This window comes from Coenobita brevimanus, chromosome 80, assembly GCF_032717465.1.
Source record: "Coenobita brevimanus isolate Jiangsu-jjx chromosome 80, ASM3271746v2, whole genome shotgun sequence".
In the NCBI taxonomy this organism is placed as follows: domain Eukaryota; kingdom Metazoa; phylum Arthropoda; class Malacostraca; order Decapoda; family Coenobitidae; genus Coenobita; species Coenobita brevimanus.
In genome coordinates, this window is record NC_137033.1 from 48,373,036 (window position 1) to 48,398,278 (window position 25,243).

The following is a 25,243-nucleotide window of genomic DNA, read 5'->3' on the forward strand; positions in this document are numbered from 1 at the left end:
AACGGAAAAAAAAAAAAAAAATTGAAATGATATTATTCTATCCACGTTTAACGTCTTTTATATTTTATTCTTTATGCCCCTAGAGGACTGGATTCAGCTCTAGGGAAATAACATGCATTTCGAAATTGGTGGGTTAGGTATTATATCTCTCATTAGCTTGTCAACAAGAGCTTTGGCCAACTATGCATGTCATTGCAAGGTAGTAGCCAGAATATTCTAGTAAAAATTGCATCACATCTCGGTAAACTCGACGTCTACTTGTAACCCTTATAGTTTATTGTGTAAAACCCAATTTTCTTATTTTATGTGACTGCACACCTTCCTACAAAAACTGAATACTTCATTTAGGATGATAAAGTATTTTCTCAGTTTTACTTTGGTGCTAATAGGTGATATTCTTCAGCTGAAGGTAACCTCCTTGTAGTGAAAGGGTTGTCAAGGATATATTTAATCTGTGCAGTTCGAAGAGTCGTATTAAGCAGAAAAAAAAATCGTCTGGGAAAGCAAGTTACACAAAAAACGTCCTCTGGTTGAAGGGGTTAACTTGATTGAAATTCTTTGTGGATATATTTATGGGGTCATATGAGGGGTCGGTGGTGCATTGGTTAGTACATTCAGAACGCAGCTTGAAGAACCCGAGTTCTATTCTCGGACCGGTCAGACTCTTGGATAAAGCTTGTTTTCCCTTGTCCCTGTTAACTCAGCAGCACAACTAGGGACCTGAATGTCAACCAACTATTGCAGATCATACTGTAAGGGAAGAATGTGACTTGGCTAAATAGACTGTCTGCTTCAGTGACCCTCGCGTTGTCCATTGGCGTTCATCCCTTCAGCCCGATTAAGTAGTTTTCATTTTATTGTTGCTGATATCGGACTATTTCATTGAGTTTTAGGGTAGTGTTCTGTTGTGAAGGGTTAGTGAAGGCTGTGTCAGCTGCTTCCATTTCAAAAAATCTATCGTGAAAATGAAAAGTGTAATCGAAACGGTTCTTCTTCGTTTTCTGACAATCCGGTTCTCCAGTTCTGTTGTCATGCCAAGTGCAGGAGGAGTTTGATGACAGACAAACGACAGGAATGATTAACTCATTTTAATAAGCATTGTATGGGAGGACATAGAGAGTACAAATGGAATTCAGAGGAAAGCAAAAACTAACAATTTGCAGTAGGGTAGGAAGTAGCAAAGGAATCTGTTTCATGAGAAAAAAGAAAAAAAGAGGAGGACCTGACGTACAGAAATGATACCACTCATGTGTCTTATTTCAGTGCCGTGGGTTGTTTAGACGTACGGATTATACCTGAATACGGACAAGATGTTTATTCAGAAGGTACAACAGTTTCTGTCCGACTCGCACCCTCCTCATGTGGACATAATTCATCCATTTGATAAATGTCCTTCTCACTCCAGTCCCGAGACTGATAAAACATAGCTGCCAAAACAGGCCAACTAGAAAAATTCCTCGTCCTATACGAGAGTCAGGATCACTTTTACTATTGACTTTAGTAAACCAATTTTGCCTCACAGTATTTTTCTTGACCAATTATCCACAGTTCTTTAGATACTTTATTCTATTACATCAGTCTTCCCCCTCCTCTACACAGTACCAGTAATGATAACGGTACTGCTGACTTTATATTTTTCTACGACAGCAGTGATAATATTACTGCCGAACTGAACTTGTTTTGAAAATATTATCTGGATAGATCAAAACTTTACTATAATATACATTAAGTCTGTTCATGCTTTACAGTATACTTACAACCTTTGTAGTACAGACAAAGATGGATGCCGCTTACCTGCAAAAAACAAAGGATATCACACTTTAATCCCAAATATATCAACAGTAGTAAGGAACTGTAATTATTTTTCAACATCAGTAGTACTAATGGTAAGGGTAATGGTAATAAAGTACAGCTTAATGTCATATATTATATGGAAATGGCTCAGTCTGCTGGTGAGGATGTGGGTTTAAGAGTGTGTGAATACAGTGAATAAAATTAATGAGACGGAGTAGACATTAAGAACGCTGACAGAACCGTCTCTATGACGCTATAAAATTCGCCCGGTGGAGCAGAAGAGGAGCGCTATAAATGGATCACCCTGTGTGTGTGTGTGTGTGTGTGTGTGTGTGTGTGTGTGTGTGTGTGTGGAAATTATTGGTATAGTAGGTTATTTGTATTCTAGATATTTTTGCGGAATGTTCAATTATAAATACAAATTGATCTTAAACTGCAGGCTAACCTCGATACTAATTTATTCATCCCATTTTTATATTAATTTAGATAATTTTCCTGCAAATCTTGGTGAATTTCTGACAGACTGGAGGTGCTAAGTTCATGTGAGCAACTCGGTCATCCCTGACAACGTAACTCCAGCTGTTTGCTCACGGACCCATCTCACTGACCTTGTTGCTTCGCTAGATTAAAGCCATACACGTGGATGCTGGCTATTCTCTTCCTTGTGTGTGTGTGTGTGTGTGTGTGTGTGTGTATCTATGCACACATACGTGTGCTTCTGTACTCAAGTGTTCAGTCTGTGACTGCCTCAGTAGAATCGATGAGGCATCAATTGACTTCCGTCACACTGTCAGCTGTTAGGACACACCAAAGACACTTCATAAGCAGCAGAGGCAGATTTAATGGTACACAGTACATGCCTGATGTGGAGGCTCGTGGCAAAATGGTTTAAAAAGTGGGAGCTTTGACCGACTTCTGATTACATGTAATGTTTGGTAGACGTGGAATTCATTATGATGTACACGGCCGCTTCTGCAGTTACTGCTTTTTATCAGATCCTTCATTTCCATGATGTATTCTACAGTTTAATGTTGTTAGTGATATGAAATTATATTTATTTATAAAGTGTTCTTAAGCAGGGTAAGAGGTACTGAAGACTTTGCCCATATACTTTGAAAGGTTTGTGCTAAACTAAAGATCATCATCTGTAATCATCAAGAATAATAAGGTAAAATACATTCCAGGACTGAAAGAGGTAACATGGAAACCAACTAAACTGTCACTCCTCTGATTCTGCATCTGTAGTAGCCATTGCCTGTGTTGATGGCAAGCACACGAACTGTTGACATCCTCAAGCCCCTGTGACTCACTCACAGCTGAATATCCAGTAGAGTTGTCCTGGCCATGGAATGGTAATTGGTGACAGCACCCAATGACTTACTCTAAGCTTAATGCAACCGTCTGTCGTGAGGTGGAATAAAAGAACTCCAGTTGTCCCTACCGTGAGAGAGGGTGTAGTCTTGTATGATATCCTTTCATTAATGACATAGATTGCGCCAGTAACATCCAACTGGATCATTATAAAGGTGTAATGGACATAAGTTGCTGAGTAAGAGGTGTTTTGCTATCTCCTACAACGACGAGATTTCAGCATTTTGAGTCTTTCCTGGATAAACAATAACAGTCAAGTCGTATAAGAAAATTTAAAAGAGTGTCTTTTATTATATCTTCTGAAGTCAAAGATCTTTCCAGAGCCGAACAGTTAGGTGGCAAGTGTCCACGCAAACGTGCGAAATGTGTTCAAGAGAGCAAGCTTGCTAGTGTTGTTACTGTAGCTGAAAGAAGCAGCTGTTGCTGTTGTTGTTTAACCCCAGTCCATCTGACAAAGTGACTCTTCAACTGCAGATAAGAAACCACCCCTATGGGGTTGTCCCAAAGGTTAGTCTGCGTCATACTGTAAGTGTATTGTGCAGTGTTCCATTATGCGTGTTATGTTGTGTGGGCCTGTTCTACAAACAGGGCACGTGTCATCAGTGATTCCACCCAACCCAAATCTAAGCTGATAACTTAGGACGACTGAAAGAAATGTGCCACCCCACTTTCTTGATATTAATGCATTCATTGGATTGAATTCTGTTATTTCAGAATGTTCACATTATCAGTTTGGGGGCTTTAGACCCTCATACCAAAATATGTCAGGTCACACACTTAATTTTTTATGCGAAATTTACCTTTCTCCGAGCTTTTCAGTAGTTGTTGGCGATTTTTGAGAGAGGCCACTTTGATAACACTACTTTCCGATGATGTGCCTAGGTCCGCTGAAACTTTAGCACCCTCCAAAATGACACTGTTTATGCACAATTTGTAGCTTTTCGACATTTTATAATAATGTCATGGCGAGCGTTAGGAAAATCTTAAGTAACACCTATTACTCTCTCATACACTTTCCAAGGATGTGCATAAATCAACTCTGGCTTTAATAGTCTTCGAAACAGTACAGTTTTGGTGTTTTATTCGGAGCATTTTTTCAGTTTAATCGTGTTTCCTCTCCTTTCTTGTAATTCCTTTCTTTTCCTTTCTTATTCGCCTTCCATTTTGTTCCAATAATTATCGCTATTGTTCCGCACTTCCTTTCACTCTTCCCCTCCTACGTTAAACTTCTATGAACATTTTCTTTTTCAAGTGTCCCCCCAACCTTTGTGTAGCTTATCCTCTTCCTCTCCTTTCCTTTCATTTGTTTCCCTTTCTTTTTTTTTCCTATATCCCTTTTCCTTTTAGTTCTGTCTTTTACTTTTCTCTTCTTTTTCTTATTCCCTTCACTTCCTTTCTTCCTTTTCTTTCTCTTTCTTCTTTTCATTTACTACTTTATCCTTCCTTCAGCCACTTTCCTTTTATTGTCAGAACTCCATATTATAAATACAAATCAAAACAGAAAGCGTGAAGGATAGATAGATAGATAGATAGACAGACAGAGCACCAGACAAGGTGTGGGAACGGGAAATTAGCTTCCAACTCTTTAAGTGAAGGAATGTTGATCGTGCACCAGAAGCAGTACATACACACAGCCATACAATATTCTAGAAGCTTCCACGACAGTAGAGCACACATGACACGACCCCTGCTACACGAGAATGTAGGAATCTGAGCTCAGAAGGAGACAGGCCATAAAACCGGCAGGTAGTGGAGAGAGCGAATAAGAAGAGGGGTCCAACTAGACTTACTTAGTATATTCTCTGTATAATACATACGCTGCTCAACTTAGACTTTCTCTGAAGATAATAAATCAAGATCAACTCCCTGTATTCATCTTTAACTCGTCCTGCTCTTCAATTATCAAAATAACTTTAACCAAAACTCAAGACTCACCTATTACAAGAATTAAGAGTTACATATATAAAAATGTTGGCTACGAAGCTCTAACATTAAATGGTGGCAGTAACGATCGACTCTACATCTACAAAACATCATTTCTACAAAAGCAGGGGAAACTCTCAGCTCCAGTTCTACAGATGAATCTACATTACTACAATTGTACGATCAAGCAAGTGAGTATACAGTAGGAGGAACGAGTCTACGAGTCTACAAGTCTACAAGTCTACGAGTCTACGAGCATACGAGCATACAGTCGCAACGACGAGTTACAAGTGAGGATCAATGAGCTCTAAGATTAACTACAAATAACAAGTCTACAAGACAACTCTATAATCTTCTTTACGCAACTACAAGAAGCAGCAAGAATAAATTAAAAAAAAAAACAAGTAAAGAAAAAGAAAGACCAGAGCAACAAGCACTAGAACCCGAACACTCTCTCCCCCCTACCTCCATCGCTGACTCAGAGGTCAAGACACATGGCAAAACACCAGAGCCACATTTATAACGCATCTTACTCACCTTTCCTCACTCAGGTTACTCATCGCTACTCAGTTACTCAGCACATCTACCAGTGTGGGAAGCTGACGTCACCATGTGTATCTGCTGAGACGACGTTGCCATCCGTATTTGCTGAGACATCGCCACGCCGATCAACGTGTGACTGACACCAGGCACTTCTCACCCACTACTCATTACTCATTCACATAGCTCCTACTCATACTCATTTATTTCCACAATATCGAGTGGGAATTCGACGTTCTATGGTGAGGTTCGCCTGTGACTACAGCCGTTAACCACTACAGTCATCAGGCCATGGAATTTCCTGAGTACTATCGTTCATCAACACAGCCCTAGAATTATCGAGAGCAGATCTTCATTCAACTCTGCATTTATCTTCCGAGATCGACAGTTGCTTCGACACGCCTCTCCGATCTGTATCAAGTGGGTGTAATTATACTTACTCATTTCTTCGCAGTGCTTAATTTATATATACACTTATACACTCACTATCTATCATTTATTACAGGTCATTTACTCATCTATTTAGTTAAGACATAAACAAAAGACGTATTTCATAACACCATACCTTAGCGACATGAATTCTTTTTAGCTAAGTGATATGAGAGGAATATTTTCGCCTCCACCCGTGTTAATACCAGATGATTAGTGCCCACTGCGGATACACAATTAGGAGAGCACCAAGGCAACACACCTATCCTACAAAATTCACCACAAAGATAAAGAAACAAATACGTCAGATCTAGATGATGAGTGGCAAACCCCCTCTGATGTAGCGAGTGAGGACTTGTCTCTGACTTGCGTACCTATGAAAATATACTTAACAGGGTTCATCGTTCAGGGAAAATCTATTCCACTATTCCCTCACACAACGATAAACAAGTCCAAGTTAAATTAACAGAGCAACCAGTGAAAATGAATAGCTCAGATCAAGCTCAGATATTCGTTTATCATGAGGATAAAACTGCCCCGAAATTCTCTGGCACAGAAAATGATCGCATTGACGATATTTCATTGGTCAATCACTGCGAACAGATCTTCATTAAGAGGCATATTAAAGATGAACAAGAGAAAATTGCTATTTTTTCCTCTTGGATTAGTCAGGAATGATGTCCAGCAGGAGACTTACTAAGGTCAGATAAGCTCCTCAGAGCTAAGACGTATGATGAATTTAAAACTGAATTTCTGAAGAAACTTTCTGGAGGTATGAACTGCTTGCCAGGTATAATCCCAGAACTACATAAGACTGTAGATCTTGTAAGGGAGCACACTACAAATTATGTGCTCAGTGAAATAACTGCTGATGCCTCCACGATCAAAAGAACATTATTAGCTACCTTAGAAACTGGATAACAGGAGATGGAAAGATGTCCCCAGACCTCGTCATGGACATCATTGGTTATGTAGCTGCCTTGTGTGAATTACCTGATAGGACCCTTAAGATCGCCAAGACGATCGCATACACCCCAGGCATGTGCTTACTAGACTTAATGAACGAGGTAGAGATGCAGTGTAGCAAAGCAGGGATGATTGAAACACAATCACATTCTAGTAGAATGAGAGTACCTGAGACAGTATTAGCTGTGAAAATAGCTACAACTACCCTAAACAGAGAACAAAATCGATCGCGACCCTAAAGCAGGCAGAGCAAACAACTAAACGTGTCGAGGGTTCGATCACAAACACCAGGCTACAGGCAGTTTCATAAGTTTCCGCACAGCCCGAGCAGATCTCGCGCCACAGACACCACTAAATATGGGAAGTCACCTCGTAGATCACAGTCAAGAGATAGGTCCATTCTATGTCATTATTGTGCAAAACCAGAACACACTAAGAATGATGCTTTATCAAAACAAAAGAGGATAGACAAAAGACAAGGATTTGGTCCCTTCTGTAGACATCATCCGTGCCAAGGGCACTGGACCAGTAATTGCAAAACATTAGAAAAATTAGTGTCTGTGTTCAAATCGGGGAAAGACCAAGTCACGACAAAAAACGAACAAACATAAAGGAAAGCAAGTCTAAAATTCACATAGGAGGCATGTTGGGAAATGAGTGTATCTTGATACCAGCTGTATGTGAGGATCAAAACGTTTCCTTATTTTTAGACACAGGCTCTTCAGTGAACTTAATAACACAAGAAGAAATAAATAGAATTTTTAGAAATAAGTAGAAAGTAACTTTTCTGGAAGAATCTGATTTAGACTTATATACAGTAGATGGCAAACAAATCACAGTAAAAGGTATGATACAGTTAAACATCAGTTTCACAGAGACTACAAGACCAGTCTTTGCATTTTCCTATATCGTTGAAAACTTAGCAATTAAAGCTCATATGTTACTGGGCTTAAGAAGCATGAGAACAGAGAAAATAACTGTACTCCCACAAATGAATGGAATAGACTTTGATAATGAATTCATAGAGAAAATACCATCAGAGCCCTCACCGATTTGTAAAAGAGAACCAAAAAGAATTGGTAATATTAAAAGCTTAAACAAACACACAAACAGATGGGTGTATAGATCCACTCACACCACCCGCCCCAGCCTCCAAGCCAAGACACCCAGGTAATGGTACTGATTTATCAGTTTTTCCCGCCCATCTCACCAATGATTTAGTTATACCACCTAACTCCTATATGAAAGTTACCATAAAGAGCAAGTTACGGAATAGTACTGTTCTTGTCTTAGAAGAATTACGTAAAGTAAAGGGATTGTCAGTACAAAACGCATTATGTCAGGTGAACGGCGAAGGGCAAACTCAGATATTCATAATTGATCACATGAATGGGGAAGTACAGTTGAAAAAGGAGACTTGCATAGTTAATATTGAAAAATGTCCCGCCCCTGTGAAGGAAATAGTTGTAGCTGGAGTGACAAGTGAGATAAATTCTACGGATAGAGAAAGCATAAAAGACAATTTAATTCACTCTGGTGAATTTGATGAAGAAAATGATTTGTTAACCCTGCTGGAAACACACAGGGACACCGTAGCATTACCCGGAGAGCAATTAGGGTGTACTAACCTGATTAATCACAAGATTAATGTGCACCCAGATACACCACCGATTTTTGTACCGGCCTACCAGATCCCACAATCTCAGCGTACACTCGCAAACCAGTATGTCGATGAAATGTTAAAACTTCGAATTACTGAGCCATCAGTCTCCCCGTGGAATGCCCCATTATTCTTCGTGCCCAAACAAAATGGAGAAATGCGTGCGGTAGTAGATTACCGTAAACTAAACAATCACACAATCCCAGACCGATTTCCCATGCCATTGGTAAGCGACATCCTACAGAATATTGGATCAGAAAATAATTTATTTTGCACGATCGATCTGCTAAGTGGTTATTATCATATTCCTGTCGAACAGGAGTCACGTAAATACACTGCCTTTTCCTCAAATAGAGGACACTATCAGCATAGAAGGATGCCCATGGGACTGAGGACAGCCCCGGGCACATTCCAGCGTCTTATGAATTACGTATTGTCCGGAATTTTAGGACAAGGAATATTTGTTTATCTTGACGATATTGTAATCGCAACAAAAGATATCACAGAACATCTCCAGAAATTAGACCTACTCTTACAAAAGCTTGGTGATGCTGGTTTAAAAATTAAGCTTTCTAAATGCAAATTTTGCTTTAAGAAAAATAAATTTCTTAGGCCACAAATTAAGTTTTAATGGTAGTCACACCACTGATGGCAAAATACAGGCAGTGAGAGATTTTCCTGAACCCACTACGAATGACGAAGTTAGACAATTTTTAGGTCTAGCTGGCTACTATAGGTCATTCGTACTACAATTCTCTCATATAGCCTTTCCTCTATTCCGACTACTCAAAAAAGATGCTATATTCCAATGGGAAGAAGAACAAAAAAACAAGCATATAACAAATTAAAAATTAAACTAACAAATGCACCTTGTTTGGCATATCCGGATTTCACAAAATCATTTATTATACTGTATGTACAGATGCATTAGTTAAAGGATTACGAGCTGTACTGATGCAAGAAGATAAAAGAGGACAGAATCAACAATTGCATTTGCCAGTAGACAAATAAAAGGTGCAGAGAAAAATTATTGCACTACAGACTTAGAGGCACTTGCAGTGGTTTTAGCATTACAAAAGTTTCGAGATTCGGTATGTGGTTACGAAATACACTTATTCACTGACCATAAATCGCTAGTGGGTATGTTTGAAGCAAAACTCCTCTCTGATCAATGAAACAATGAAGCCCTGGGAAGATTTGAGTTTGAGTATGTTCAACCCGTGTTATGGGTATAGCCCAGCACCTACTGTCTTTATAATCTTCCGTATTGTATTTGCAATAGTGCTGTTCGCAGTGCAAAGAATGCATGCAAGAATTGCAAATTTAGAGTCAGTATTTAGTGGGGGTAAAGTATGCATCCAAGTTAACCCCCCTGTATGAAGTGTACATATTTTGTATATACAGTAGTATTAATTTTATATTAAAAAAGAAGAAGAAGAAGGAGAATGACCCATGATATAGACGTATACCAGTATCATTATCTCTATATGAAATATTAATAGCTCTTACCATAATCTTAACTTTGAACTTTTTTTTTTTTGCATATATGCATTTTACTATTATACATACCGTACACATTTTACAAAATGTAATACAATAACCAATTTTACCATATTCAATTATGTATACAACTTGTTTAAAAATGTAATATTACTGAATCATTGCAATATTACCATGAATATTATATCTGTACAATATTATAATCAATATTATGTATTAAGAGTGAAGAAGAAGAATATTATGTATTAATAGATTAGCGTATGTCAAGGATGATTGCCGTCGGAGGACCGCCAGCTGCATGACCGAGCGATGTCAGGACTCCATATTATAAATGCAACTCGTAACAGAATGCGTGATGGATAGATAGATAGACAGATAGATAGATAGATAGATAGACAGAGTACCAGACAAGGTGTGGGAACGGGAAATTAGCTTGCAGCTCTTTAAGTGAAGGAATGTTGATCGTGCACCGGAAGCAGTACATACACACAGACATACAGTATTCTAGAAGCTTCCACGACGGTAGAGCACACATGACACGACCCCTGCTACACGAGAATGTAGGAATCTGAGCTCAGAAGGAGACAGGCCATAAAATCGGCAGGTAGTGGAGAGAGCGAATAAGAAAAGGGGTCCAACTAGACTTACTTAGTATATTAAGTCTCTGTATAATACATACGCTGCTCAAATAAGAAAAGGGGTCCAACTAGATTTCCTTAGTATATTAAGTCTCTGTATAATACATACGCTGCTCAACTTAGACTTTCTCTGAAGATAATAAATCAAGATCAACTCCCTGTATTCATCTTTAACTCCTCCTGCTCTTCAATTATCAAAATAACTTTAACCAAAATTCAAGACTCACCTATTACAAGAATTAAGTGTTACATATATAAAAATGCTGGCTACGAAGCTCTAACATTATTACCTTTCCCTCCCATCCACTCTTTCCCTTCCTTCCCTTCTTCTCTCCCCCTCCCCTATTCTTCCCTTTCCCCTTTCCCTATTCCTCTCTCTCCCCTATTCCCTTCCTCTCTCTCCCCTATTCCCTTCCTCTCTCACCCTTGTTTCCTCTCTCTCTCTCTCTCTCTCTCTCTCTCTCTCTCTCTCTCTCTCTCTCTCTCTCTCTCTCCACCCAACCTCCAACCCTCCATTGTAAGGGTAGTAATAAGACCCAATAATGGATGGTCTCTTAATTACTCGGGAAAAGTTCATTCACTCTCCTGTGTCACTTATTAGTAATTCTTGGAACCCCATTCTCTCTCTCTCTCTCTCTCTCTCTCTCTCTCTCTCTCTCTCTCTCTCTCTCTCTCTCTCTCTCATCCCGTCACCTGATACCTATCGTAATAATTCACCACCTTTTCTCCTGACTAAAATAATGAGACTGAAAAATAATCATCCCATCAATGGACTGATGCTGCATCATGTGAGAGCCGGCCTCATTAACCTCTTCATTACCATGTTCTATTTTATATTTTAATATTGCTATCACCAGACGATTTTATTAAGCATTGTAAAGGTTTCTTGAACAAAGGAGTAACATACAGACAACAATGATCCCTACTGCTAAAAGTCTGTCTAAAATTGAACATTATAGTATGCTGGTTTTAATCATAATACAAGAGCATTCCGAGATTGCAAACCTTCTCCAAGGCTGAAGTGCAAGCATTGTAGGCACTATTTATCGTGTTAGAAGCAAAAATGTTGAAACTGCCAGTATCCTCCAATGATAAGAATCCTTTAAAACATTATCAGATCCGGATGATGAGCCGGATCACCACCAAAATATAATGGATTTCTCCTTTGGCCATACCCTACCCCTCCAAAAAGTTTCACCAAAATCCGTTCATAACGTTTTAAGTAATGTTTCTAACAGAGAAACAGACAAATGAAACTGTCATAGTTAGAGCACTTGCTGGATGGACCCTACTGTGTCTGATTAGTTTTCATCGGTGTGTGGGCAGTACAGCGCTTGCTGAGTGGATTAGATTGTGTCTGCTTAGTTCTCACCGGCGTGTTGGCAGTTATTTGGCAAAATTTTTCGCACTTCGCTGTGAAGCACAGGATGAGTTTTGGAAGCTAAAAATTGCATTGCCAGGTGCGGCAGACGTTTCTCTTCATTTTTTTTTTTTTTAATGGATTATCAACATGTGAGAAAATGGTGCCTGGGCCGGCCACTCGGTCCCAACGATTTCCGGACCCACGGCCATTGAGGGGTTTCAACTCTCCACCCAGCCCAGGGCCTTTGACTGATTTTTACAACAAAAAGCTTCTAGGGTTTATGCATATCTACCCTCTGATTTTTTTTTTTTTTTTTTTTTTTTTCAGAACGATTGGAGAAAAATTGTGACCTCTAGATAGCAGAGAAACAGAGACAGACAGCCAGACAAACATACGGAACTGACCAACATGTGTGGCGAATCTTCGATTCCAGTGAGCAACAAACATACAGAACTGACCGACATGCTTGCCGAATCTTTCGTTTCCGGCAAGCAACAAACCAACGCTAGCAAAAACATAACCCTGGCAGAGGTTAAAATGTGCTGGGGAAGGACGCCTTTCTGTGGTGGCATTGATATAACTGGGCTACTCCATTGCCCAGATATATAAACATCCCTCATAACCCGTCCTATCCCCCGAGAGGGCGATGGTAGACTGCAGAAGTTTATAATTTGCTTGCGGTCCACCAGGTTCACATTCAGATGATTCTTTGGTTACAGGTATTAGTACTATTATACTCTTTTTACATTAACCTGATCCAGATTTTTGTCCTTTTGCAGCTTATTCCACATTGCTCAGGGACAGAAAAAAGACAATACTATAGCTCAACACAATTTCCTTTACACTTCATAACTCTTAGCTGCCGGGGGTTTCCGGCCGTCGCCCACTCCTCCATATGAGGGATTTCTGATATTTTGGCAAAAATACCCTTACCTCAAACCCTAATATCTACCAGACTTTAAGAGCTAGAGAAGCAAATAAAAGCTCATAAGACTCATCAACTATTCCTCCCTCCAATGAAGGTATCCCGAGGTCTCTAGGTAGTCCCGTCGATAAGTAAGGATGAGTTGAAGATGGGTGGTTTTTTACATTTGGTGGGACGGATCCGACCAGGCGCCGCTGGCTCTGGCCTTGGCCTCGGTGGTTAGCACTGGCAACACTGACCAGAGTGATGATTATAAAACTGCCCGTGCAGCCTTGGAAGGAATGTGGTAAATTCCACTCGTTTCCAAAATTCTCCTTACTCACCGTCATAAGAATGAGTCATCATCCTGTCCATGTGGCTCCCCAAAAGGTTTTCCGCCCGTTTCATAGTACCACTATGCCCCGTCGGTGTGTGGGAAAGTAAATAGTGCTTCGTTTTTCTGTACTCACTTTTCCATCAACTATAATATTGTCCCTTTACTACGACACTTAAAATTGCACTTAACATCACGATTACAGGTAATTGCACTTTGACAAGTAAATGCTGTGGCTATTTCACGCATTATCAATGAGTATGAGGTAATTATTTGTACTATAATTCAGACTGATTTCTACTAATCAAGGTTACCATGAAAATCTTATAAAAGTTATACATAACTTACATTGTTTGTACTTCACGTCACAAATACACTGATGCTCATATTCAGTACAATTCCCCCGAGTATTGAGTGAAGTAATTTAGATATAGCCAACCAGGTAATTTTCTTTCTGGCCAGCTCGCAAACGGTTTTCTTTCAGGTAACCGGTAAAACACACTGATGCTCATATACAGCACAACTTTCCTGAGTATCGAGTGAAATAATTTTGTTATAGCCAACCACATATTTATTTTTCTGGCTTGCTGACAAGTGGTTTCTTTCAGGTAACAGGTATGATACTCTGATGCTCATATTCAGCAAATTTTCCTGAGTATCGAGTGAAATAATTGTCTTTCAGCCAACCAGGTAATTTTCTTTCTGGCCCACTCACGAGTGGTTTTCTTTCAGGTAACAGGTAGGCTAACTCAAGGTATTTCCAATAAGTTTTTCATCAGTATCCAATAAACAGTAAACCTTTCTGCACTGCACTTGCAGAACTTATAAAACACTTATATCATAGCACTAACAATAAATCACTTATGCTATCGAACATTTCACTCATAAAAATACACAAACTTGTACACTATTTACAGTTTCCCACACACCTGCTCAGTATTCAAGCTCGAAGTGATACTCTGAGAAATATTTAGGACATAGTGGAACCTTGCACTCTGCACATTGGTACGAGGTCTCTTTTCATGCTGGGGGATGGCGTTTGGTCGTGTGACAGACGTGGCACCGTGTGCAGGCCAGGCGACCTGCTGTGGTACTGCCAGTCTCCACCAGCTTGTGCCGCCGGAAATACTTGGCACAGCTGAGCCTGTCTGCTGTAGCCGCTGTCTCCCACCTAGCACCTGTCACCTAAGCAGTTGAATATTTCTGAAGGAGTTCGTGTGCCAGCTCTCTCTCAAACTCTCATAGAGAGAGGTTTCCCGACGAGCTCCTTGAACAGTATGTAAGTGTTCAGCATGGCAATATCAAGAAGGTGTAAAAACGCCTTCTTGTACCACCTGCAGGACTGATGTAGGCAATCGACCTGACCACTTTGCATGTCCGATTTATGAACCAGCTTCATGTTGATATTATAATCGTCGACAGCATTAGGCTTTATCACAGGTTCCCTGGTCCTGTAGTCTGTTTTCCCAGTTTCCTCCAATACACCAGTATGTCCTGTAGACAACATGTTAACCCATCTCTTGTCATGCAAGAGAAGGGCTAACATGTTGCCACATTTCTTGGTCAGAAGGGTTCCTCTCTCAGTATTTGCAGGAAATACTGGGAAATTCATTCTGTTGGCCCTGACAGTTCCACAGGACCCAGTACCATGGTCAAGCAAATACTTGCTCAATGCCATGGCAGTGTAATAATTATCGGTTTACAGAATGTGGTGCCTATTGAAATACCTTTCCATGAGCACTTTCACTATCGATGCAGAGAACCCATGAGGATCGTCACTAGGTATATCAACATCTGTTGCCGAATAAACTATCACAACCAGCACAAATCCAGTTTTGTAGTTACAAAGCACAAAGTATTTGAGGCCAAATCAGTGACACTTTGATGGCATATACTGAATAAATGCCAGCCTGCCCCTGAATAACACCAGTGACTCATCAATAAACACTTTCTGGAACAGACGAAAAACCCTGGAAAATGACTCCTTGAGCATTGTTAGGATTGGTCTTATTTTTCTTAACCTGTTGTTCAGTGCAGGCCCGTAATTTCTGTTGAAGTGAAGGAACCTTAGGATGGCCGGGTACCTATCACGGGCCATATATTTATCGAAAGCAGGTGTGCCCATGAGTTCATCAACCAACCAATAGTCATGGAGCACATGTTTTCTTATGTGCGCCATCAACATGGTAAGGGCAAGCCACACAAACATCTCCCCCACCTCCACAGGTATCCAGTCACATATGTGCGTGCTCTTGCTGGCAGCACAGCCACCGCACATACATGGCCTGGTGGAAACAAATCTCCTCCACCAGGTATTCCATTACAGCAGTAGTGAAAATGGCCCTTAACAAACCACTAATAGTCCAGGGCCTGGGGGGAAGCTCATCCTCCTGCACACCTGCACCCTCCTCATCCAGTGCCAGCAAAGACGGCTCAAAGCCGGCACCATCCTCCCACTCAAAGGTATCGACTCTACCCACACTTGGTAGAGCCGGCCGTCTGGCAGTTCCAGGACATTTCTTCACCAGTCGTGCACACCCACGGGCAGGGGGTGGGGAGGAAGGAGAGGGAGAGTTGTGGGAGGTGGGAGAGTAAGCAGGTGATGACTCACCTGACGTGGAACTTGCCTGGGGAGACGCTTGGTGCTGCATATCTCCATGTGGGGCCCGAGTGGGAGATATCATTCCCGAAGGGCCTGGTTGTGGATAATCAGCCCTTGAGATGCTAGCTGTGGTGTTAAGGAGCACTGAAGGATGAAACATCAGCGAGCAGGCAAAAAGAGTGTTGGAGAGACAGTTCTTCAGTGTTTATTCCGCAGGTGACTGCTGGGTCCATGGTCACCTTCCCGATGTTCTGGATCATGACTCGCCTCCTTGCTGAATTCATCACTCTCATAGGCTCTTCCCTCTTCCTGAAGAAGTCTCAGAGCCTTCTCTGGTGTCAGAGAGCGGGTAGGGGTCAGAGGGCAAGAGAGCTTGCTCTCCATGTGGTAGCTCTTCCTCTTCTCCAAGGACGTGCTCTCGCTGAGTGTCCGTGAGGACACAGTGTCGTCCAAGGCACGTCCGATTGCACTATCACTTAGCCCTTTCCCTGACACTTAGGGCAGAACTTTCGCAGGGGTTGATGAGTTGATCTGCCCTTCACGCAGTGCAAGGGAACTGGATGATGACAAGGAAGAAACATGGCTCCTTACACTACCACTGCGGTGTACAGACTGAACCGTGCAGTATCTGGCAGTCCCACCTACCCGATGGATATCACAGAAAATGGTCTTGAGTTCAAAGGGTGGTGGGAAGGTTAAGTGCGGTATATCATGTCAGCCGGCGACTCTCCACGCTCTGAATCATGACAGCTATACAGTCAACTGGCGGTTAGGGGTCAACTAGCACCATATTTTAATGTTACTGTATTGTTATAACTCAGCATTGAAGATGGAGAGATTGAGAATTTAGGCCAGACCATAGTGAAAGGAATATAATACTGTAAGAATGATTATAATAACGATACATCATCATAGTGAGGGTAATGCTATTTTGTTCACGCTGGCATCTTTTAAATCATATTTTTGGTATCTCCTCAGTATTTTCTTCAGATTATTCTTATTTAATACTCCTAGTGTTTTTATATATAATTTTTGTTTGAGTTTTATTTCAGGTTTAATGAAGGGACTGGTCATAAAAGAGTTACCAACAATCACTACTTACCACATAATAAAATGAGTTTTTATATTATATTCTTTCTGTCCCAGAAAGTTATTGTCATCTTATACGGAGATCCCTTGTAATGAAAAGAACATAGCAAAAGCAGAACAACTCACAAGGCCAAATGACCCATACTGGTCATTTCCTGTGTAAGGGTATGACTCGTGTATCAGCTTATTTTTTTTTTTTTTTTAATAACAGAACGGAGGAAGGAAAAACAAATGGAGAAAAAAAATAATCCATACATCAGATTACTGGTGTCCTCTGTTCATAAAATATCTGTAACAGTTAGACTTAAACATTTGTAGGTTGAAATTTGGAGGAAAACAACTCTGGGGAAGCGAGTTCCAGAGAGATACAGTTCGGGGAATGAAAGAATTCTGAAGAATAACAGAATAAAATAACGCCCCCACCCCCAACAGCAAACACTCCAACTGAATGGTGTAGGGTTAACATGTTTCAGGAAAAATACCACACAATTAAAAAAAAAAAAAAGGCATGGAAAATATTACAGGAAGGGTTGAAAGGAAGACAGGGTGACACCATACTAAGACATTTAAAATAATCACAGTAATTCTGCTTTTAGATTTGCTCTCAGTGGAAGACGTTTTATAGCAAACGCTTTTCAGTGTTATCCCTATGTAGGTTAATCTTGAAACTATTCAAATGCTGTTTAGGTAAATGTTGAACGTATGTCGAATTAATCCGAGGCGTCCTGACGACGTATGGATATGTCACCACGTTTTGTCACAGTGACACCCAACGACTTATCCATACGTTTTGCAATTGCACGTTTTTCAAGTTTCACGGGTGATTTTTGGTAGGCATATGTGGGAGACCTTCCTCTACCCAACGCCAGGCAGGGATAATGCCTGGCCTCACCTGATCCCCCATCCCCACCTGCACGCCATTTTCTCGGCAACTCACCTGTTAGCAGTGACCTGGCCAGTAATGACATGTCCCACCACGGTCTCTCCAATGACGAAATTCAAGGCGAAAGTGATTCCTGAGGTGAAGACAAAGGAAGAAATAAGCCAGAGGAAGAAACAAGCAGAAGTGATGAGGTGGTAACATCTTAAAAGAAGGTGCCATATGCTGATGTTTTTGGTGAGTGAACAATGCTTATATGGCCTATATTATTATCTGAAAACCAATATACTCTTGTACTACATATAAATTCGTACCAAATAAATTAATATCTAACCAGTCATGAATGGTTTGAAATAGCTACCCCTCCCATGCAAAACGTTTTCTCTCGAGCCTGGCCTGAGAGAACACGGTAACAAGGTAAAGGTACTCTTACTTCTACAGTATTTCTAAACTCAACTGAGCACTTTCTCTCTGAATTTTCGATGTTCCTCATAAAAAGCGGAGGTTTGAGCCAAAAAAAAAAAAAAACTTTTCGAAAATCTGCCGGGATTGGGGGTGGTCATTGGTGAAAAATCTGCCGGGACGTGGCGGGTTAAGACCAAATACTGCTGCCTTCAGTAATACCAGTCCACTACTCACTCATACCGTCATGAAACTGACATAATTTTCAAATTAATGTTGCAAAGCTCCAAAGATCTTATCACTGAGTTCCAAAAGTCGTTGCCCACTGTGTCGTTATTTAAGATAAAAAGTTTATCAATGTTTATGTCTGTAATTGTACATTGATGGACATCTTCTTCCACTCATTCACTACTCTGTTTCATGCCATTATTTTGTACCTCATTAATAAGTCGTTTTCCATTTAACCATGTGAGTGCATTATCTCTTGCCTACTCATTTTTACAACTTTACTAATGCCTCATGTTTGTTTTCCTTTAATCCACTGAGACATTTCTTTTAATCTCCACGGAATTCCTGCTTTTCAAGTAAGCGTTATTTAACTCTCAGAATTTATCTTCAAAAGATAGATTCCAAATATTATAGGTAATTTTGGTCGTTCTTCGCTAAATATTTTCTGTTTCTATATCAATTCTCTACCAAATCTGTGCTGCATAATCCAAGCTTGGTAAAGCACAATATAGTTATAGTATTACTCTAGAGACCTCTGCATTGTTGTTTTTAGGTCCTTGCATGACTCCTCGATCCTTCTTATTTATTGATTTTAACTTTTTTGCGTGTGTGTGTGGGGGGGGGGGTTGCTATAGTGTTGCCCACACTAATTCATGTATTTGTGGGTTACATGTCATATTCTGGCAATTTGAATGGCGTGTTAATGTAAATCTGAAGTGTTGTAATCCTTAGCTGTGTTTATTACTCCGCCTATTATTGTGTTTTCAGGAAATTCAATAATACCAATATTTAGAGATAAATTTAGTTCACTGATGTATATGATCAATAATTCAAGACCAGGAACTGAATCTCGGGGTACATCACTCATTACTAATCCTCAGTCTGATGTATTTCCATTCGTACTTCTGCTTCGTTCCCATTACCAAAGCTTTTATCTGTTTTATATCCTCCTCTGTACTTTGTGCAATAACTTAAGTGATTTACATAAAATGCATAGTTAAAGGAAAGATAAATGATATAAAAGATTAGACAAATAGCTAGACAATTATAATCTGCTTGTTAAGCTTCAGATAAAAATGTCCCTGCTCACTAACGACCCCCTCCTCTTCTCAAGGCCCATAAACCTCCTTCATACTCACAACTGCCCTTTTCTTCCATCTTGTTATTAGTGGCAGTAACTTTTCCGACTATTACCGTATATACGTTTATGAATCTCAGAAGAAGACTTCTCGATACACAGGAGTTAAAAGGGCTTCCAAGCACGTGTCTCTACTCAACAACGACCCATTATCCCTTGTTTTAGGTCATACGCTCCATACTCTTTTCTTCCACCTCGTTGTATACAAAGGGGGAAGTCCAAAGATATGAGGAAGCTAAAAATTCTACAGAAAGTTCCTTTAATTAGAGAGGGAGCTCTGTGGAATCTCCGTAATATATTCTGTAAGCGCCACCCCGTCCTTTTATCTTTCTTTAAAAATTGAATCCTCTCGTATTCACCCATTCGCAAATATTTCATTTCGCCTAACTGCAGACGATGCTATGCAGTTGGGTGAGCATTGGACCCTGTTACTAGCAGTACCATGAACCCCATTATCTTACATTCCAATCCAACTTACGTCAAACGATAATGCTCAGATGTGAGTAGCTTGAACTTGAGGGTTAATGTCATTACTGTGATGGAAACGAAAATTAGCAAGAAAATAAATTAAAGTAAGAGATATAATTTCTGCATAAGCCAGGGCTAAAAGGAATATGAATTTCTTACTATCTACAATAACACAAAAACTATTAAAAACCTGCTAACATATACAACTGAATAATCTAAAAGAAACATAAAACATCCACTGTACTAAGAACATTACCTGAAGTATTCATCCTGGAAAAGGCATTTGTCATTCATCATGTCATTACCACCTATTTCTCTCTCTCTCTCTCTCTCTCTCTCTCTCTCTCTCTCTCTCTCTCTCTCATGATCGTCCACCATGCTTCCCCTTTTATCTCCCCGTCCTCTCCTCCCTCTTCGCACATCTTTATTATCTCCCCGTCCTTTCATGTTGGCCGCTGGCACTCAGCGGACACGGAAAGATAGATAGATAGATAGAGAGAGAGAGAGAGAGAATTGTGTCTGTGTATGCTTGTGCTATTTGTGTTTGTGTATTTGTGTGTGCGTGCTGTTTGCTTTGTCTGTCCGTCTCTGTGTGCTTAAGCATGTATGTATGTATGAATACATTTGCGAATGTGTGTGTGTGCGCGCGCGCGCTTCTGAGAGAGAGAGAGAGAGAGAGAGTTAAATAGATTCACAGTATATAGATAAACTTACACTTTTTTTTTTAATTCCCATGAGGTGATGTGGTCGGAATTGCATGATAAGTTTAATTCACAGATCATTGCCAAGTGATAAGGACGATGGAACTGACTCTCTCTCTCTCTCTCTCTCTCTCTCTCTCTCTCATTGATGGCATTGTTAGCGACCCTTCCCCTTCTGCCAAAGTTGTCATCGCCACCAGTCATTACCACCACCACTGTGCTCGTTACCACAGATGTCACCACCACCACCATTACAGTTGTCACCACACCATCACCACCAGTACAGGTGTCACCACACCACCACCACCATTACAGCTGTCACCACACCACCACCACCAGTACAGCTGTCACCACACCACCACCACCACCATTACAGCTGTCACCACACCACCACCACCATTACAGCTGTCACCACACCACCACCACCATTACAGCCGTCACCACACCACCACCACCATTACAGTTGTCACCACACCACCACCACAATTACAGCTGTCACCACACCACCACCACCATTACAGCTGTCACCACACCACCACCACCATTACAGCTGTCACCACACCACCACCACCATTACAGCTGTCACAACACCACCACCACCACCATTACAGCTGTCACAACACCACCACCACCACCATTACAGCTGTCACAACACCACCACCACAATTACAGCTGTCACCACACCATCACCATAATTACAGCTGTCACCACACCACCACCACCATTACAGCTGTCACAACACCACCACCACCACCATTACAGCTGTCACCACACCACCACCACCATTACAGCTGTCACCACACCACCAACACCATTACAGCTGTCACCACACCACCACCACCATTACAGCTGTCACCACACCACCACCACCATTACAGCTGTCACCACACCACCACCACCATTACAGCTGTCACCACACCACCACCACCACCATTACAGCTGTCACCACACCACTACCACCATTACAGCTGTCACCACACCACCACCACAGCTACCCCCTCCAACACCATTACAGCTATAGGACTACATAATAGATAGATAGATAAATAGATAGATAGAGAGATAGATAGAGAGACAGATAGAAGCAGGAAGTCAAATGATGAGAAGGTGTTGTGTTTGCGAGAAGCGAGCAGCGCTAAACGCTTACATGGAGGAAAGCTGACGACAGCGGCCAGTAAGGAGATGATGCAGTTAGCTGTCAGCAGTCCTCTCGTGAGAAAGTTCTGTTGCCATGAGGAACATACGTGACACACACACCCTACTACACCAGATTTTAGGAAAGAGAGTTTAGAAGGAGACAAGCGACCCTAGAGAGAGGTCGAGACGGAGATTAGCCTTAGAACAGAGAGAGAGAGAGAGATAGCGAGACAGGGAGGTAGCTACCCAGGACTTATACTATTATACCTGTTTAATATTTCCAAGACAAATAAAAATAGTCCCATACTATTCTTTACCTCTCCCGTCACTACATGACATCTGGTGGGGAAACTACTACAAGATATAAAAGCCGCTCGACCACAAGTCTAAAATATACTTCTCTACAAGTAACTACAAAGTCTTTATGACATTTGGTAGCAGCGAACGTATACGAACCTCGTCTACGAATCAACATTAAATTCCTACAAAATATCAAGATTGACAACAACCAACAATATCAGCTCCTGCCCCCTCCGTCTCCCAGATCATTACGCTGATGCAGAGGTCAAGAGATCACTCGACGCCTTGCAGGTAGCTTAACGACAAACCAGCAAATCTGCGGACATCGTCTCCGAATTAAAAGCAAATTTCTACAAAAGCAACCGAGACTACAAGATTAGCTTCAGTTCTACAAAGTCTACAGCCATCTACAATCAACTACAGCCATCTACAATCAACTACAATTAACAACTCTACGTCGTCTGTATAATCTTCTACACGCACCTACAAGAAGCGGCAGTCTTCATCCCACAACGAGTAAATCACAAAAAAAAAGGACCAAGAATACATCAAGAAAGAAAGAAAACAAACAAACAAACAAACGAAGAGTGAGAGACGACTCACAACTCATAACCACCAGACCTCACCCTCCTCTCTCTGCTACATCCACCAAACCCCCAACGCTTACGCAGGTGTGAAGAGGTCAATGCACGCAGCAAAACACCAAGTCCATATTTACAACTCATCTTACTCACTCGTCTTCACTCAAGTTACTCATCGCTACTCATTCACTCACCACAGCTACCAGTGTGGGAAGCCGACGTCACCATGTGCTGAGATGACATCACAACGCGAGTCTGCCATGCCAAGCAACGTGTGACTGACACCAGGCACTTCTCACCCACTACTCATTACTCATTATTCACATAGCTCCTACTCATATTCACTTATTTTCACAGTTAAGTTGGAAATTCGACGTTCTATGTTGAGGTTTGCCTGGGACAGCCGTTAACCACTACAAATACCAGGCCATGGAGTTTCCTGAGTAATATCGTCCATCAACACACCACTAGAATTATCAAGAGATCTTCAATCAAACCTGTATTTTCTTCCGAGATCGACTTTTGTATCGACACACCTCTACGATCTGTATCAAGTGGGTAAAATTATACTTGCTCATTTCTTCTCAGTGCTAAAATTAGCTATATTCAACCTATTTACTCATCTAGTTTGCTAGGACATAAATAAACAAGAGACGTATTTCATAACATCATATCTTAATGACAGGAATATTTTCGCAACCACCCACGTTAATACCAGATGACACACAAATTGCCACAACATCAGACTCACAATTAAGAGACAGCCCACCCATTGTACAACCCACACCACACGTTATAGATAAGGAAACAAATACGGGAGTTTCGGATGATGAGTGGGAAACCCCTTCAGACGTTGAGAGTATCGACTTCGCAGCTGCCTTAAATACGTATGCCAATATACTTAACAGGGTTCACCGGTCCGGTCATACATATTCTACCATTCCCTCACATAACGATAAACTCGTACAAGTTGAATTAACAGGGCAATCATTAAATATGAATCAAGAAACAAATACTGCTGATCTAAAAACCACACCTCACGTTTTTGTGTATCACGAGGATAAGACTGCCCCAAAATTCTCTGGCACAGACAAGGATCGCATTGATGTCATTTCATTAATCAGTCAGTGCGAACAAATGTTCATCAAGCGCCACATACTAGATGAACAAGAGAAAATTGCTATTTTTTCATCTTGCATAAGCCAGGAAAGATGTCCAGCAAGCAATTTATTGCGCTCCGATAAGCTACATCGTGCTAGGACATATGATGAATTTAAAACTGAATTTCTGAAGAAATTTTCTGGAGGTATGAACTTCTTGCCAGGTATAATTCCAGAATTACATAAAATTGTAGATCTTGTAAGGGAGCACACTACAAACCATGTGCTCAGTGAAATAACTGCTGATGTCTCCACAATCAAGAGAACCCTATTAGCTACTCTGGAGAATTCTAAGTGGATAACAGATGATGGAAAGATGTCCCCAGACCTCGTCGTGGACATCATTGGTTATGTAGCTGCCTTGTGTAAATTACCTGATAGAACCCTGAAGATCGCCAAAACAATTGCGTACACCCCGGGAATGTGCTTACTAGACTTAATGAACGAGGTAGAGATGCAGTGCAGTAAAGCAGGTGTGGTCGACACACATGCACATTCTGGTAGAATCAGGGTACCTGAGACAGTATCAGCTGTGAAAACATCAACACCGACCCCAAACAGAGAACAAAATCGATCGCGACCTGAAATGAGGCAGCCCAAACAACCAAAGACGCCTAGACCTCGTTCCCACACGCCTTCCTACAGGCAGTTTCATAAGTTTTCGCGCAGCCCGAGCAGGTCTCGCGCTATAAACAACACTTTTTATGGGAAATCACCTCGTAGGTCACAGTCAAGGGATAGGTCCATTCTGTGTCATTACTGTGCAAAACCAGGACACACAAGGTATGAATGCTTTATCAAGGCAAAAGAGGATAATCAAAAGACACAAGGGTTTGGTCCTTACTGTAGGCATCATAGATACCAAGGGCACTGGACTAGTGATTGCAAAACAGTAGAAAAAATTGTGTCTATGTTCAAATCGGGGAAGACCAAGTCATGACAAAAAACGAACAAACGTAAAGAAGAACAAGGTTAAACTTCACATAGGAGGCATGTTGGGAAATGAGTGTATCTTGATACCAGCTGTATGTGAGGATCAAAACGTTTCCTTATTTTTAGATACAGGCTCTCCAGTGAACTTAATAACACATGAAGAACTAAATAGAATTCTTAAAAATAAAAAGAAAGTAACTTT

The 25,243-nt window shown here is 40.9% G+C and overlaps 1 protein-coding gene across 1 annotated transcript in view; it reads right to left on the minus strand.

Moving 5' to 3' along the window:
- Positions 1–16,106, minus strand: part of LOC145409356 (uncharacterized) — a 108,128-nt gene extending 92,022 nt beyond the window's left edge. The window contains exon 1 of the mRNA XM_080279826.1: positions 15,821–16,106. Within this exon, the coding sequence (XP_080135952.1) occupies positions 15,821–16,106 (286 nt within the window). The remainder of the gene's footprint in view (positions 1–15,820) is intronic.
- Positions 16,107–25,243: the final 9,137 nt, after the last annotated feature.